Source organism: Leopardus geoffroyi, chromosome D4, assembly GCF_018350155.1.
Source record: "Leopardus geoffroyi isolate Oge1 chromosome D4, O.geoffroyi_Oge1_pat1.0, whole genome shotgun sequence".
Lineage (NCBI taxonomy): Eukaryota > Metazoa > Chordata > Mammalia > Carnivora > Felidae > Leopardus > Leopardus geoffroyi.
Window position 1 is genome coordinate 31,949,549 of NC_059342.1, and position 17,962 is coordinate 31,967,510.

At 38.3% G+C, this 17,962-nt stretch overlaps 1 protein-coding gene across 1 annotated transcript in view; it reads right to left on the reverse strand.

The window, feature by feature from the left end:
- Positions 1-17,962, reverse strand: part of KIAA2026 (KIAA2026 ortholog) — a 133,160-nt gene extending 115,198 nt beyond the window's left edge. Inside the window, exon 1 of the mRNA XM_045469237.1 lies at positions 16,660-17,962. Within this exon, the coding sequence (XP_045325193.1) occupies positions 16,660-17,255 (596 nt within the window). The 5' untranslated portion in view covers positions 17,256-17,962. The remainder of the gene's footprint in view (positions 1-16,659) is intronic.

A 17,962-nucleotide genomic window follows, 5' to 3' on the forward strand; every position in this document is an offset into this window, starting at 1 on the left:
CTGGCTTCTACTCTGATCTCTTTACAGTCTATTCTTCATGCAGCAACCCAGGTCATCCTTTCGAAAGGTAATCAGATCATGTCATCCCCCTGCTCTGTCTCCTCCAAAGCCTTTCAGTTACACTTAAAATAAAAACCAAAATTCTGATGGCCTATAAGACCAGTGTGATATGACCCTCATCAACCACTCCAGACCTCATATTATACCATTTTGCTCATTGCTCTTTGTGTTCTGGCCACAAATGTCTCTGTTATTCTTAGTCACACCAATATCAGCTTTGCCTTTGATCAAGCTCATCCTCACTTCAGGCACTCTTCCCCCAGGTATCTGTATGGCTAGGCATTATCACTTTATCCTAATGTCTGTTCAACAGCAGTTGAGAGGACTTCCTGAGAGGACTTCCCTGACCATCATAACTGGTAAAGGATCCCTTGTTACTCTGTTCCCTTACCCATTTCTTTTCCTTCCTGTTTACCATGACATTATATTGTATAATTACCTATTTATTTGGTAATTTTTCAACTCACCAGAATAAAAGCTCCAGGAGAATAAGGATTTTGTTTTTTTAATGGATGTAACTTCAGAGCCACACACACACACACACACACACACACACACACACACACACACCACACACACACAAGATATATGGAAGGATACAAGCCAAGCTATTTTTCATTTTAAATTTACAGACATAATTCAAGTTGAAAAATTGCAGCCATCTATTTTCTCCAGAGTAAAATACCTATCAAACAATTGTTACTAACTACTTGGGTTTCATTTATCAGACAATAAAATGCAATAAGACAAAAATAAATCTTACCTCCAAATAAGAATTGTCAGACAACCAATCAACAATCAAATCATACACTAAAATAACTCTCCCTTTCCAAAATTCAAGCTTTTGTACTATTAGGAAAATTAGTTTATGAAATCACTCTGGCAATAGTTTGAAAATAACAGATTGCTAACTATAAGCAAAAGCTAAGCAATAATTATAGTGGACTCATTGAGTTTTAGTTACCCTTTGTTTTTTTTGTTTTTTTTTTTTTTCACATAAAGCATCAAAGGTCTTTTCTGTGTTGTTAACACATTCCAAATTTCAGAATTCAGAGGCTTAATTCTGTTTCAAATTATTCAAGTTAAGTATTAATAAAGAAGTAAATTGCTATTTAAGCTTTACTTATGGTTAATACATGCACTAACACTGCCCACCCCCAAAAAACAGATGTTTGAAAGTTTCCCTTATTATGTGATTTTCGTTGTTGCTATCAAAACAAAGAAATGTGTCACCTATAAAAACTCTATCTGTACAACTAAAACTTGGAAACAAAATTATCTAATCTGTTTAAAAATATTCTAAATAAAGAGTTTCAGTCAAAATTTTTAAATGCGACTACAGCCCTCAGAGTGCTAGCAAGGTAATACTAAAACGGATGTAATGTTTAATGAAAAGACTATTCACAAATGCGTAGCCAACGTTAAGGGAAATTAGTAAGGGATGGTGAAGCACTCTTGGGCTAGCTAGGGAGCTATCATCACTCTGGACCCAAAAGGGGAAAAAGATGGGATCATTACTAGAACAAAGGAAGCTATAATTACAGAAGAGGGCCACAGAATGATGGAGCACAGTTACTGATGACATATAGCCCAGCAAAGCGAAAGCCATTAGGCTATCCTGACCTCTCTCCAGTCCTCCTGTCAGTGCCTCCCATTGACTGAACCCAATCAAAAACCAGAACACAAGGCAGACCAGTTGATGCAGTCCTTAGAAATCAGCCTCCTGGGACACAGCACAGTGCACAAAAGTGGAGAATAGATTTGGATGGGCAAATGAAAATTATCCATCAAAGTAGAACCGTAGTATTATTAGACTTCAAGAACAACTATTTGAAATTAGGGAAGACAAAACTCTCATTGGTTTATTTCAACAAAAACTTTTGCCTGTCTAATATAGTCAGCCCAGCTTACAATGCCATTCCATCTGGATGCATGCATCTTTATGAGCTCTGAACTACAAAAGTCATTAAAGCCAAGTATTAAAATAAATTTAATATAAAACAAAACTTTCAAATAGTTCTACAGTCAAGTATTAACCAAGGTTTTCAAAACTAATGAAATATCACAATGCCCTCACCAAAACTAACGTTTTGTAACATTAATGTTAACACTTATTTTAAAATATGCTTATCTCTCATGTTTAAGTATTTAGATTGTAACACTTTACAATATACAAAATATAATAGTACAGAATATGATTAAATGATTGATAAATAAATATAGATACATTGGGGGTACCTATTCAAAATATTTTCTGCTTGGGAAGCCAGATCATAAAAGTTTGGAAACAAGTACTCTCATATTCAGCTGTACTGAATATCCAGAAAAGTTTTAAGAAAAAAAGTCTTCATGCCTACAAAAAAAGGTATTTATTAGACTATGAAATTTATTTCTTACTTGATCTTCCTTACCTACTATTCTCCCAGTTATTACTCTTATTCCCCTTGCATTTTTAACCCATCATCATCCAGATCTCCAATCCCTTATTTGATTCCTTCATTTGCACTAATATAATTCAGCCTTTTAGCTATCCACATATCAGGTAGTTGGGACCCATCATACCTGACAAACTGCTGATCTCATCTCTCTTAACCAATTATCCGTCTCAGGCATTCCATCTTTCTTGCACTGACAGCATGAAGCCTGCTCGGGATTTTCTGTCTCCCTCTCTCCCTGCCCCTCCCCCATTCACACTCTCTCAAAAATAAATAATTAAATGATTTATTTTAAACCTAAAATATTTTTATTAATTTTTTTATTTGAATTCCAGTATAGTTAACATATGCTGTTATATTAGTTTTAGGTATACAATACTGATTCAACAATTCCATACATCACCTAGTGCTCATCACAAGTACACTCCTTAAGCCCCATCCTCTATTTCACCCATTCTTCCACTCACCTCCTCCCTGATAACCATCAATTTGTTCTCTATAGTTAAGAGTCTGTTTCCTGGTTTGTCTTTTTTTCCTTTTGCTTGTTTTTTTTCTTAAATTCCACAAGTGAAATCATATAGTATTTGTCTTTTTCTGACTTATTTTGCCTACCATTATATTCTCTAGCTTGCATCCATGTCACTGCAAATAACAAGATTTCCTTTGTTTTTATGACTGAATAATATTCCATTGTAGATACATACCATTATTCTTTATCCATTCATCAGCTGATGGACACTTGGGTTTCTATGATAAAAATTTGCTACCGTAGATAATGTTACTATAAACATCAGGGTGCATGTATCCCTTTGAATTAGTGTTCTTGTATTCTTTGCATAAACACCCCATAGTGAAAATGCTGAATCGTAGTTCTATTTTTAACTTTTGAGGAACCTCCATACTGTTTTCCACAGTGGCTCCACCAGTGTGAATTCCCACCAACAATGCACAAATGTTCCTTTTTCTCCACATCCTCACCAATACCTGTTGTTTCTTGTGCTGTTGATTTTAGCCATTCTGACAGGTGTCAGGGGATATCTCATTATAGTTTTGATTTGCATTTCTCTGATGATCAGTCATGTTGAGCATTCTTTTATGTGTCTATTGGCCATATGTACTCTTCTTTGGGGAAATGTCTGTTCATGTCTTCCCCATTTTTTAATTGCGTGTTGTTGTTTTTTTTTTGGCATTGAGTTTCATAAGTTCTTTATATATTTTTGATACTGACCCTTTATCAGATATGTCATTTCCAAGTATCTTCTTCCATTCTGTAGAGGTTGCCTTTCAGTTTTGTTCGACTTGCCTTTCAGTTTGATTTCCTTCACTGTGCAAATGCTCTTTATTTTTATGTAGTCCCAAAAGTGTATTTTTGCTTTTGTTTCCCTTGCCTCACAATACATATCCAGGAAAAAGTTGCTATGGCTGATGTCAAAGAAGTTACTACTTGTGTTCTCTTCTAGGATTTTGATGGTTTCAGGTCTCCCAGTTAGGTCTTTAATCCATTTTGAATTTATTTTTTAATAGGTGTAAGAAAGTGGTCCAGCTTCTTTCTTTTGCATGTTGCTGTCCAGTTTTCCCAATACCATTTGTTAAAGAGACTGTCCTTTTCCCATTGGACATTCTTTCCTGTTATGTCAAAATTAATTGACCATAAAGTTTAGGTTTATTTCTGGGTTTTCTATTCTGTTCCACTGATCTGTGTGTTTATTTTTGTGACAGCATCATACTGTTTTGATTACTACAGATTTGTAATAACTTGAAGTCTAGAATTGTGATGCTTCCAGGTTTGCTTCTTTTTCAATAGTGCTTTGGCTATTTGGGGTCTTTCATGATTTCATATAAATGTTAGAACTGTTTGTTCTAGCTTTTTTGGTGGAGTCTTTCGGATTTTCCCTATACAGTATCATTTCATCTGCAAATAGTGGAAGTTTCACTTCTTCCTTGCCGATTTGGATTCCTTTTCTTTTTGTTGTCTGCTTGCTGTGGATAGGACTTCCAGTACTATGTTGAATAGCAGTTTGAGAGTGGACATCCTTGTCTTCCCCCTGACCTTAGCCAAAAAGCTCTCAGTTTTTCCCCACTGAGAATGAGGTTAGCTGTTGGTTTTTCATATAAAGCCTTTATCATGTTGACATATATTCCCTCTGGACCTACTTTGTTGAGGGTTTTTATTGTGAATGGATATTGTATTTTGTCAAATGTTTTTGACGTATCACATTAAGTGATTCGGAAACATTGAACCACCCTTGCAACCAAGAAATAAATTCCACTTGATTGTGGCGAATGATTTTTTTTTTCTTATTTTATGTAGGTGAATGGCTTTCTGAGCGTATTGTTTAATTCGGTTTGCTAGTATTTATTGAGAATTTTTGCATCTATGTTCATCACAGATAATAGCCTGCAGTTCTCTCTTGTAGTGGTGTCTTTATCTGGTTTTGCTATCAGGATAATGCTGGCCTCACAGAATTAATTTGTTAGTTTTCCTTCCTTTTTTATTTTTTGAAATACTTGGAGAAGAATACCTATTAATTCTTTAGATGTTTGGTAGAATTCAACTGTGAAGCCATCTGGTCTTTGACTTGTGTTTTTGGGTGGTTGTTTGGTGACTGATTCAATTTATTTGCCGGTTCAGTCTATTCAAACTTTCTATTTCTTCCTGATTCTAATTTGGTTAGTTATGTTTCCACAAATTTATCCACTTCTTCTAAGTTTGTCCAATTTGTTGGCATACAGTTTTTTCATAATATTCTCTTGTAATTGTATTTCTGTGGTGTTGGTTGTTATTTCTCCTCTCTCATTTGTGATTTTGAGTTTTGGGTTTTTTTTTTTGTTGTTGTTGTTTTATGTTTGTTTGATGAGTCTGGCTAGGGGATTATCAATTTTATTGATCTTTTCAAAGAACAAGCTCCTAGCTTTCTTAGTTTTGTATCATTTGTTTCTGCTCTAATCTTCACTGTTTGCTTCCTTCTGCTGGATTTGGATTTGTTTGTTCTTTTTTCTATCTCATTTAGCTGTAAGGTTAGGTTGTTTGAGATTTGTCTTGCTTCTTAAGGAGGCCTGTATTGCTATAAATTTCTCTCTTAGAACTGCTTTTCTGCATCCTAAAGATTCTGGACCATTTTGTTTTTATTTTTGTCTCCATGTAATTTTTTATTTCTTCTTGATTTCTGGTTGCCCCATTGTTTACTAGCATATTATTAAACCTCCACGTGTTTGTGGTCTTCCCAGATTTTTTATTGTGGTTGATTTCTAGTTTCATAGCATTGTCAGAAAATATGCATCATATGACTTCTATCTTTTTGAATTTCTTGAGAGTTGTTTTGTGGCCTAATATATGCTCTATTCTGGAGAATATTCCATGTGCCCTTGAAAAGAATATGTATTCTGCTGTTTTAGGGTGGAGTGCTCTGAATGTATCTGCTAAATCTATCTGGTTCAATGTGTCATTCAAAGCCAGTTTCCTTATTTTGTTTAGATGATCTGTTCACTGATGTAAGTGGGGTGTTAAAGTCCCCTACTATTGTTGTTTTATTATTGTTGAGTTCCGTTATATTTGTTATTTTTTTATGTATTGGGGTGCTCCCATGTGGGGTGCATAAATATTTATAATTGTTATATGTTCTTGTAGGATTATTATATAGTATCCTTCTCTCTTCTCTGTTACAGTCTTTGTTTTAAAGTCTAGTTTGTCCAATATAAATATTGCTATCCTATCTTTGTTTTGACAACGATTTGCATGATAAATGTTTCTCTATCCCCTACTTTCAATCTGCAGGCATCTTTTCTTCTGAAATGACTCTCCTGTAGGCAGCATATAGATTGGTCTTGTTTTTTATCTACTCTGTCACACTGTGCCTTTTGATTAGAGTATTTAGTCCATTTACATTCAAAATCGTTATTGAAATTTTTCTCTGATCCTTGTCTTTCTCTCATGGTTTGCTGGCTTTCTTTGGTGATAGACTTAAATTTCTTTCTTTATTCTTTACATCTCTATTACTGGTTTTTGAATTTGTGGTTACCATTCAGTTTGCATATAATATCTTCTGTATATGTGGTCTCATAAATTTAAACCTGTTCTTTATTCCTCTTCCCCCTACGTTTTAGGTATATACTGTCATTTTACATCCTCTTATTTTGTGAATCTCTTGACTGATTTTTACAGATATACTTATTTTTACTGCTTTTGTGTTTCCTACTCTTCATTCTCTTATTTATAGTCTTTCTTTTCCACTCAAAGATTTCTAGTAGGACTGATTAAGTGGTCATGAACTCCTTTAGTTTCTGTCTGAGAAACTCTCTTATCTCTCCTTATATTCTGAATGATAGTCTTAACTGGGTACAGTATTCTGGGCTGCAGATCTTTCATTTTCAGCACCTTAAATATTTCATGCCCTTCCCTTCTGGCTTACAATGTTTCTGCTGAAAAATCTGCTGACAGGCAAACTCATGAAGTTTCCTTTGTTTGTATCTCTTTTCTCTTGCCACTTAAAAAAAAAATTGTCACTAATTTTTGCCACCTTAATTACTATTTGTCTTGGTGTGGACCTCCTTGGGTTGATTTTGTTGGGGGATCTCTGTACCTCCTGGATCTGCATATCTGTGCCCTTCCCCAATACATTAGGGAAGTCTACATCTACTATTTCTTCAAATAAGTTTTCTGCTCCCTTTTCTCTCTCTTCTTATTCTGAAATACCTATAATGGGAATATTACACTTGTCAAGGTGTCTCTTTAAGGGAGGGTCTCAGCTTCCTAACATCCTCTGAGCTCTCCCAGAACCAAGCCCACTGATTTTCAAAATTCCAAACTTCATGTTCTGTTAGTTATAAGAACCCACGAATTCAGCCCCTCTCATTTTCAAAGCCAAATGTTATAGGGATTCAGCTTTCCCATGCAGACTCCCCAGGGTGATACTCTGTTTCTTGCCCTTTTCCGCACTTGTGACTTCCTACTGCCCACGATGGCCAGGATTTTGCTTCCCACTGCATCTCCACCCTTCCTACCCTCTTTCATGTGGCCTGTTCTCTACCTTTAGCTGTAGAATTTGTTCTGCCAGTCTTCCAGTAGTTTTCTGGGGTATTTACATTGATATGATATGTTACCTAGTTGTACCTGTGGGACAAGGCAAACTTAGGGTCCTCCTGCTCTGCCATCTTCCCAGCTTTCCATGTGATATTTTTTCATTCATATTTACTCAACTGCTCTATACTGTGTGATTACTTTCTCATCAAGGACTTGGACTTTGCAGAAAGAACAGTTTTACATCAGTAGGAAAGAGTAGAGAAAGAATACTAATTATATTAATTCCCGTTATTCATTCATTCAAAATATTTGCTGAGCAACAGGAACTCAGCAATGAACATGATGATAGTGTGTATGTACTGAATGAAAAGTGTAAGAAACAAAGATGAATTTGATATATTCAGATTGAAACAATAGTGACACCACGGAGAAGAATGAGAAAGCTGAAAAGAAAAACAGAAAAATTAGAAGGAGATCTGGGTTAGAAATAAACTTAGTTTTTAACATTTTCAGATACAATAGTTGTACAACCCATTGGAAAAGTTCTGTGGACAGAAATATGAAACTAAAACAAAAGGGAAAGCTCAAAATATTGATTTGAGAGTCTTACTGATAAAGTTATAAAAAATAAATGCTCTTGCCATACAAGAATAGATTTAAGAAGATCTAAAGGCATAACTTCAGAGATTATCCACAGTTGTAATGAAAAACACAGCCAAAGGAAGACTCAAAAGAAAACAGTTTAAGTAATAGCACAATAGAGTGGAAAGGAGAAAAGTTGTAAGTATGAAGTGATCTAAACTATTTCATTTACCAAATAGATGGAGAGGGGAAAGTGAAAGCAAAGGATTAAACAAGAAGGCATTCATTAGCAAAATGCAAGATGGCAAGTTCAACAGGAATTGCAAAAGTCCTAATAAAAACAACAAACAAACAAAACTTTCAAGGCCTATATTTGTAACTGAAGTGGCACCAAATAAAAAAATTAAATTTCCAAAAGAACTGCAGACTATCATAATTAATTTTTAATAAGAATATTTTGCTCAGAATAATTTTCCATTTCTTGATTTTCTCTAAGGTACACACAAAGGTTAAGTTTTTATTTACAAGAAAATAGCATTCAGTGCCTTACCAACGTCAACAATTTTGATAAGCATTTTTACTAAGTTAGGACTGCTCTGCTGAACATCTTACTACCTACCACTACAGCTATTCCTTATCATACAGAAGCAATCACTTCTCAGCACAGGCAAAACAGAAGGCTCCCTGGGTCACTAACTCTCATACAGTGCATTTATATTCAAGTTCCCTAGAAGACAGTAAAGTTGTGACAGTTGTAAAGAGCTAACTAAATGTTTATGCACTGAATTCAGAAGCACCCAAATATATAAAACAACTGATCACAAACATAAGCAATCTTACTGGTAAGAATGTGGTAACTGCAGGGGACTTTAATACTCCACTTACAACAATGGACAGATCATCTAGACAGAAAATCAATAAACAAACAATGGCTCTGAATAATACACTGGACCAGATGGACTTGACAGATATATTTAGAACTTTTCATCCTAAAGCAACAGAATATACATTCTTCTGGAGTGCACATGGAACATTCTCCAAGATAGATCACAAAACAGCCCTCAATAAATACAAAAGAATTGAGATCAAACATACTTTCAGATCACAATGCTATGAAACTTGAAATCAACCACAGGAAAAAATTTGGAAAACTTCCAAATGCATGGAAGTTAAAGGACATTCGACTAAACAATGAATGGGCCAACCAGGCAATTAAAGAAGAAATTTAAAAATATATGGAAAAAAATGGAATGAAAATACATCAATGTAAACCCTTTAGGATGCAGCAAAGGTAGCCCTAAGAGAAAAATACACTGCAATCCAGGCCTATCTCAAAAAACAGAAAAATCCCCAAAACAAAATCTAATAGCACATCTAAAGGAACTAGAAGTAGAACAGCAAAGAAACACCAAACCCAGCAGAAGAAGAGAAATAATAAAGATCAGAACAGAAATAAACAATATAGAATCAAAACAACAACAACAACAACAAAAAAAACAGTAGAACAGATCAATGAAACTAAGAGCTGGTTTTTTGAAAAAATAAAGAAAACTGATAAACTCCTAGCCAGACACCTCAAAAAGGAGAGTGGACCCAAATAGATAAAAACACAAATGAAAATGAATTTATTACAACCAATCCCTCAGAAATACAAGCAATTATCAGAGAATACTATGAAAAATTATATGCCAACCAACTGGACACCCAGGAAGAAATGGACAAATTCCTAGACACCCACACGGTACCAAAACTCAAACGGGAAGAAATAGAAAATTTGAACAGACCCATAAGTAGTGAAGAAATTCAATCAGTTACCAAATTTCTCCCAATAAATAAAAGTCCTAGACCAGATGGCTTCCCAGAGGATTTCTACCAGACATCTAAAGGAGAATTAATACCTATCCTTCTCAAGCTGTTCCAAAAAATAGAAACAGAAGGAAAACTTCCGGACTCATTCTATGAAGCCAGAATTACCTTGATTCCCAAACCAGACAGAGACTCCACAAAAAAGGAGAACTAAAGGCCAATATCCCTGATGAACATGGATGCAAAAATTCACAAGATACTAGCAAATCAAATTCAACAACATATAAAAAGAACTATTCAGGGGCGCCTGGGTGGCGCAGTCGGTTAAGCGTCCGACTTCAGCCAGGTCACGATCTCGCGGTCCGTGAGTTCGAGCCCCGCGTCGGGCTCTGGGCTGATGGCTCAGAGCCTGGAGCCTGTTTCCGGTTCTGTGTCTCCCTCTCTCTCTGCCCCTCTCCCGTTCATGCTCTGTCTCTCTCTGTCCCAAAAATAAATAAACGTTGAAAAAAAAAAAAAAAAAAAAAAAAAAAAGAACTATTCACCATGATCAAGTGGGATTCATTCCTGGGCTGCAGGGCTGGTTCAATATTCGCATATCAGTCAGTGTGATACATCACGTTAATAAAAGAAAGAATAAGACCACATGATCCTGTCGATAGATGCAGTAAAAGCATTTGACAAAACGTAGCATCCTTTCTTAATAAAAACCCTAAAGAAAGTCAGGATAGAAGGAACATACTTAAACATCATAAACGCCATCTATGAAAAGCCCACAACTAATCTCATCCCCAGTAGGGAAAAACTGAGAGCTTTCCCCCTAAGATCAAGAAGACGACAGGGATGTCCAATCTCACCACTGTTGTTTAACATAGTGAGGGAAGTCCTAGCATCTGCAATCAGACAACAAAATGAAATAAAAGGCCTCAAAACTGGCAAAGAAGAAGTTAAACTTTCACTTTTTGCAGACGACAGGATACTCTACATGGAAAACCTGAAAGACTCCACCGAAAGACTCCCAGAAGTGATACATGAATTCAGCAAAGTCGCAGGATACAAAATCAACGTACAGAAATCGGTTGCATTTTTATATACCAATAACGAAGTAAAAGAAAGAGAAATAAAGAAACTGACCCAATTTACAATTGCATCAAGAACCATAAAATATCTAGGAATAAACCTAACCAAAGATGTAAAAGACCTGTATGCTGAAAACTATAGAAAGCTTATGAACGGAACTGAAGACACAAGAACATTCCATGCTCATGGATTGGAAGAATAAGTATTGTTAAAATGTCAATACTACCCAAAGCAATCTACACATTAAATGAGATCCCAATCAAAGTTGCACCAGCATAATTCTCAAAGCTAGAACAATCCTAACCTTTGTGTGGAATCTGTATTGTATGAAAAGGCCCCAAATAGCCAAAGTAATATTGAAGAAGAAAACCAAAGCGGGAGGCATCACAATCCCGGACTTTAGCCTCTACTACAAAGCTATAATCATCAAGACAGTATGGTATTGGCACAAAAACAGACACATAGACCAATGGAATAGAATAGAAACCCGAGAATTGGACCCACAAATGTATGGCCAACTAATCTTTGACAAAGCAGGAAAGAATATCCAATGGAAAAAAGACAGTCTCTTTAACAAATGGTGCTGGGAGAACTGGACAGCAACATGCAGAAGAATGAAACTAGACCACTTTCTTACACCATTCACACAAATAAACTCAAAATGGATTTAAGACCTAAATGTGAGACAGGAAACCATCAAAACCCTAGAGGAGAAAGCAGGCAACAACCTCTTTGACCTCAGTCACAGCAATTTCTTGCTTGACACATCTCCAAAGGCAAGGGACTTAAAAGTAAAAATGAACTATTGGGACCTCATGAAGAGAAAAAGCTTCTGCACTGCAAGGGAAACAATCAACAAAACTAAAAGGCAACCGATGGAATGGGAAAAGATATTTGCAAATGACATATCGGAAGAAGGGTTAGTATCCAAAATCTACAAAAGAACTTACCAAACTCAACACCAGAAAAACAATCCAGTGAAGAAATGGGCAGAAGACACAAATAGACACTTTTTTAAAGAAGACATCCAGATGGCCAACAGACACATGAAAAGATGCTCAACGTCACTCCTCATCAGGGAAATACAAATCAAAGCCACACTGAGATACCACCTCACACTGGTCAAAGTGGCTAAAATGAACAAATCAGGAGACTGTAGATGCTGGACAGGATGTGGAGAAATGGGAACCCTCTTGCACTGTTGGTGGGAATGCAAACTGGTGCAGCCGCTCAGGAAAACAGTGTAGAGGTTCCTCAAAAAAATTAAAAATAGAACTACCTATGACCCAGCAATGGCACTACTAGGAATTTATTCGAAGGATACAGGAGTGCTGATGCCTAGGGGCACTTGTACCCCAATGTTTATAGCAGCACTTTCAACAATAGCCAAATTATGGAAAGAGCCTAAATGTCCATCAACTGATGAATGGATAAAGATGCAATTTATATGTACAATGGAATACTACTTGGCAATGAGAAAGAATTCATGCCATTTGCAGCAATGTCAATGGAACTAGAATGTACTATGCGGAGTGAAATAAGTCAGTCAGAGAAGGACAGATATCACATGTTTTCAGTCATAAGTGGATCTTGAAAAACTTAACAGAAGACCATGAGGGAAGGGAAGGGGAAAAAAAAAACAGTTACAAACAGAGAGGGAGGAGGCAAACCATAAGAGACTTATAAATACAGAGAACTGAGGGTTGATGGGAGTGTGGGGGAGAGGGGAAAATGGGTGATGGGCATTGAGGAGGGCACTTGTTGGGATGAGCAGTGGGTGTTGTATGTAAGCAATAAACCACGGGAATCCACCCCAAAAACCAAGAGCACACTGTACACATTGTATATTAGCCACTATATATATATACATATATATATACATATACACATATATATATGTATATATAAAACTTTGAGAATAGATTTGTTGTCTAAATCTTAATCCTAGATCTTAATCCTAATCTTAATCCTAGATCCTAAATCTTAATCCTAGTTCTATCATAAATAATATATACATAAAACAAATTGTTATATGTCACTAATATATATTTATATATAAAAGTATATTTATAAGTTTATACTTTATACATGCAATGCTATTATATACACCAAAAAGTAAACTAAAATAGAGATTTAAAAAGAATTAAAAAAAAAAAACAAATATACTGAAATTGTAATATTTTCTTCCTTCACCCCCGTCAATCATCCTGCATACCTGCTGGGGTGCAAACTCTACTCTGGAGACCACACTGTAGCTATACAGAAGCACCTGTAGTTCCCAGAAACACTGCATTTCATACCTTTCATTCACTATAGTTGAGCATTCTACAATGCCACCCTGAAGCCCTCCAAAAAATATACAGCAGCAATCTTCAATAATTGTTCAGGTATAAATGTCTTTACGTTATCTTTTACCTAATCTCTTTCCCCCTTCTCATTTCCTCTTACTTGCCATCCCCACACTTATTCCCATTCAGATTTAGGTCTCCCTCTTAAATTCCCCGTGTACCTGTCTATATGTCCATTATAGAATCGTTATCTTTTTAAGTCTCTGTTTCCCTACTAAACTATGTTTATAGGCTTGGGCTTATCTTTTGATCTCAGGAAGCTGAATGTCTAGCTTTGGCAGATACTAATCTGTACAAATAATCTAGCCTAATACTCTGATAGTACAAATGACTTAGACTGAGATTCAAATTAAACACTGTGTCCATAGTCCAGGGTACTAAAACTATTGGGCTGCTCTACCATGATAATGTGTCATTTTCTTTACTGTATCTCATTTCTTGCTCACTAAAAGCTCAGCAGTATATGGAGCAGCTGTAAAGTTCTCTTTACAATAATCTAAAAAAAAGAATTCAATGTTTTACAAATATATATAAGACAAAAGAAAACTTAAATAATATCTAAGAGATTTTTTTTTTTATTACAAAAATACCACATACCATGTGTTTTCAAACAAGGTATCTGAGTCAACTGCTAAAAATCATACTCATGTGGCAGGTTCACAGAATGTTGTTCTGGAACATCTATGTATCTTAATTTATACCAGTTATAACCCACACTTTTCTCAAAGTTATGCCCACTCAAAGCATTTATTTAGTAATAACTCAGATTTTAGGCTATTATAGAAAAAGAAATGAATTCTACAAGTGTGGTCTGGCAAACTTATTAATAATTAATTACAAAATGTTTACTTACATCAAATACAATAAAATTGAAGGACTCAAAACTTCATCTGAGACCATCATATTTTTAGTTTTTGCTACTAAAATGCAAGAATTTTATCTCTTGAACTAATAATGTCAGAAATACATTATGTCATTACGTTTATAAACAACAGAATGTCTTAAGTTTACAAGACCAGTGCTCTAACCCCTGAGCTATGGAGTCAGCCGAGAATGTCTTAAGTTTAATTTTTCTTTAATGTTTATTTTTAAGACGCGCGCGCGCACGCGCGCACACACACACACACACACACACACACACACACAGTATGAGTGGGGTAGGGGCAAAGGGAGAGAGGGAGACACAGAATCCGAAGCAGGCTTGAGGCTCCTAGCCATCAGCACAGAGTCCAACCTGGGGCTGGAACTCATGAACTGCAAGATAATGACCTGAACCAAAGTCGGGCACTTAACCGACTGAGCCACCCAGGGGCCCCTTAAGTTTAATTTCTAAGTATGGATGCTATTAGACCATATGGGAATACAGCATTCTGAGCATTAGCCACCAGGAATCATTCTAACTAAGCATTTAGAAATTAACTTTATGTTCAACAGTCTTCTTGTTCTTTTGTCGGGCTCAAAAAGTATTTATTATACACATAAACTTTTGAAAACACCTGTAATTCATCCAACCAATATGCTACTTCTTAGCACTTTCATGCAATCTCATGCTAAAACCGTTTCCACATTTGTAAATCTGGCTGCTTGGACTAGATGAATGCTATGGTGCCTTCCAAGTCTAAAATCCTGTGACATCAACTTGCAGTATATTTTACCACTTAAAAAAGTGACGTGTGAATGGATTGTTTTTCTTTGTAAGTCATAACTATAATGACTCTGTGGAGACAATAGTAACAAACACACTACACAAGTATAATAACGTTAAATAAAGTGTTAAAAGCAAATCTGTGAATAATCATTACCAAATGATTGTATTTTATGAAAGGATTCAAGAAGAAATTCCTTAAATAGAGGCCCTCTAATGAGTCAAGCACTAGGTTAACTATTGTTTTCAGTGAAAGAAGTCACTGATAGTCTTGAAAACATCGTATGGGAAGCCAATGACATATTAGATTATTTTTAAAATACCATTATAAATCCAGGTCCAGGGGTACCTGGTTGGCTCAATCAGTTAAGCATTAAACTCTTAATTTAGGCTCAGGTCATGATCCCAGGGTAATGGGATCGAGCCCAACGTCAGGCACTGCATTGAGTGTGGCTCCTGCTCAAGATTCTCTCTCTTCCTTTCTCTCAAAAATAAATAAAATAAAATAAAATAATAAAATAAAATAAAAATAAAATAAATCAAGGACCAAAAACCTACAACTTCTCAGAAACTATTCCATAAAAGCACTAGTATAAGGCCCAGGAAATGAGGAAAATATTCATTTATTCAACTACTATTGCTAATATTGTAATGGTTACAAATTATATCAGACTAATTATGGAACTGACACTGTTGACTTTACACTTATTAACTCATTTAATCTTACAGCAACCCCATGAGATACTACTATTATCTGAAGCCAAAAAGGTAGTGACTTGTTCAAGTTCACTCAGCTAGTAAAGAATCAAACTACTATTCCACTTCAACTACCATTTCCAACATTCAATTATTTTTCTATTCCTGAAGAATTTCCACCTGAGAAATTAATTTGGTTCACATCAAATATATATTTATAAATATGTTTATTTTAGTATCTCTTGTGTTACATTATTTTCTCTGACTAAAGAAAAATAATTGACTCTGGCTATTTGTGTGGATTATATCAAGAGCACAGTGCCATCTGAATTGACTCTGATTTCTGGTAGAATAAACACAAAAGTCTAAACGTTTTAAAAATTTTGTGTTGATGCATCCACTATTATCAAAAAAATTCGGTCTCCTCATATGAAGCTGAGAGAAAAGATCAGGAATACGCCAGAGTAATCATTAACCATTTAAACACAATCCGTAAATTTCCGACGGTCGACATGGGTAGTGAAAAAAAGATACATTTTTTAAACGGTTTGAAACGACCATCTTTTTACATAAGCCGAACACATTTTTCTAACGATACTTCATCCTAAAACCTTTTCTAACGTCATGTTAAAACTGTCTAAAAGTGGCGGGTCCATCTCCCATCTCACTAAAACTTTCTTTCCCTCTACCCTACCCCCGTAATTCTTCCTATGCGTACCATATTACTTTCTATCTACAAACTTTACCTGTTCTTCTGCGCTCAGGACTCGACTCCCTTTCAGCTTTCCATTTGAGTAATGAGTACGTTCACCACACACCCACCACACCCTTGTGGGCCTCCACTCAGGCCTGCTCCTCCTCCCGGGTTCTGCAGCACCAACCCTGCACGTAACAGCTACGCCCCCCGTCCCCTGGCCCAACCCATCCTCGGACACGTGCGACGATGTTTGTGTCACTCCATCAGTCCCACTGGGGACAGGACTCACTTACCGAGAAAGAAGCGCCAACTTTTGCTCCAGCATCATCTCTAGCTTCTGGCCCTGTTTGGAGATCCAATGGTCCACCCCATGCAGGCGGTAGCATGTCTCCAGCATCAACCTGAAGTCCGCCACGAACTCGGTGATGCCGCGGTACTGGCCGCCGGCGAACTTCTCCTCCATCTGCAGCAGACACATGCCCTGCCCGACCTGCTGCGGGAGGGCGCGACCGCCCCGGCCCCCGCTGCGCGGCCCCTCAGCCACCTCAGCCTCCCCGAAGGCAACGCCCCCCAAGGGCTGCAGGAAGGGGGCAGTGAGGCCCCGGTGCTTCTCCTGCAGGAACTCGCCCAGGATGCGGTAGCCCTGCTGCAGCTCATAGGTCAGGTCCTGCTCCTTGCAGCCACCGCCCCCGACCACCATCGCCTCTTCCTCCTCCTCTTCGTCGTCCTCCTCCTCCTCCTGCGAAGAGGTACCCCTCCCTTGAGCCGGTCTTGAGGCCGGGACCGCCACTGCCATCTCCTCCTCGTCGTCCTCTTCCTTGGTCGCTGGTGGCGGCCGCTCCTCCTCCCCGGTAGGCTCCATCTCCCCCGGCGTCTCGGGCACGCTCATGGCCCCGGCAGAACCACGTTGGGCCGTGTGGAGACGCCGATCGAGGCGCCGGGGAACGCGTGAGCGCGGGCCGCTTCCTTAGGGCTCGGCCTTGCCCCGCAGCCCCAGCCGCATTGGGCTTTCCTCTCAGCCGCCTGCTCCGCTCGCTACCCGCGGGGGTCCTGAGCTTGTAGCCGGCGGGGCGGGGTTACATGGCGCGCTGGGGAGGGGGGAGAGAAGAGGAGAGCCTAGGTGCCCTCCTCTCCCCTCCCCCCGGCGGCGGAGCGCGCCAGGCCCTCCTTTGCCTCACCCCTTCGCGCCCCGCCCGCCTGCTCCTCACCGGCCAGGCTAGGCCTGGCTGCCGCGGCCTCGGCGCCCCACCCTCTCCGGGCCGGCCGTAAGGGGGTTGGGAGGGGACGAAGAGGAAGTGAGGATTCTTCTCTAGCCGCCCCGAAGGGGGCTGCAGCACTGGGCTGCGGAGGCTGGGGCTCCTCCTCCTCTCCCCTTACACCCGCTCCCGCCCCCTCTCTACCTGCGGGGTACCCGGGCAGGAGGAGGCGGCGCGCGGAACGGCCCCGGCGACAACTGTCAGTTAGAAGTCCCGCTGGGCCGAGGGCGGGGGGAAGGAAGGGGAGGGGCGGAGAAGAAGAGGGAGGGCACTCAAGCAACCCCCCAGGCTCTGTAAAGAGGCAAAAAAAGGGCACCGTCGCCATCCACGGTGCGCATGC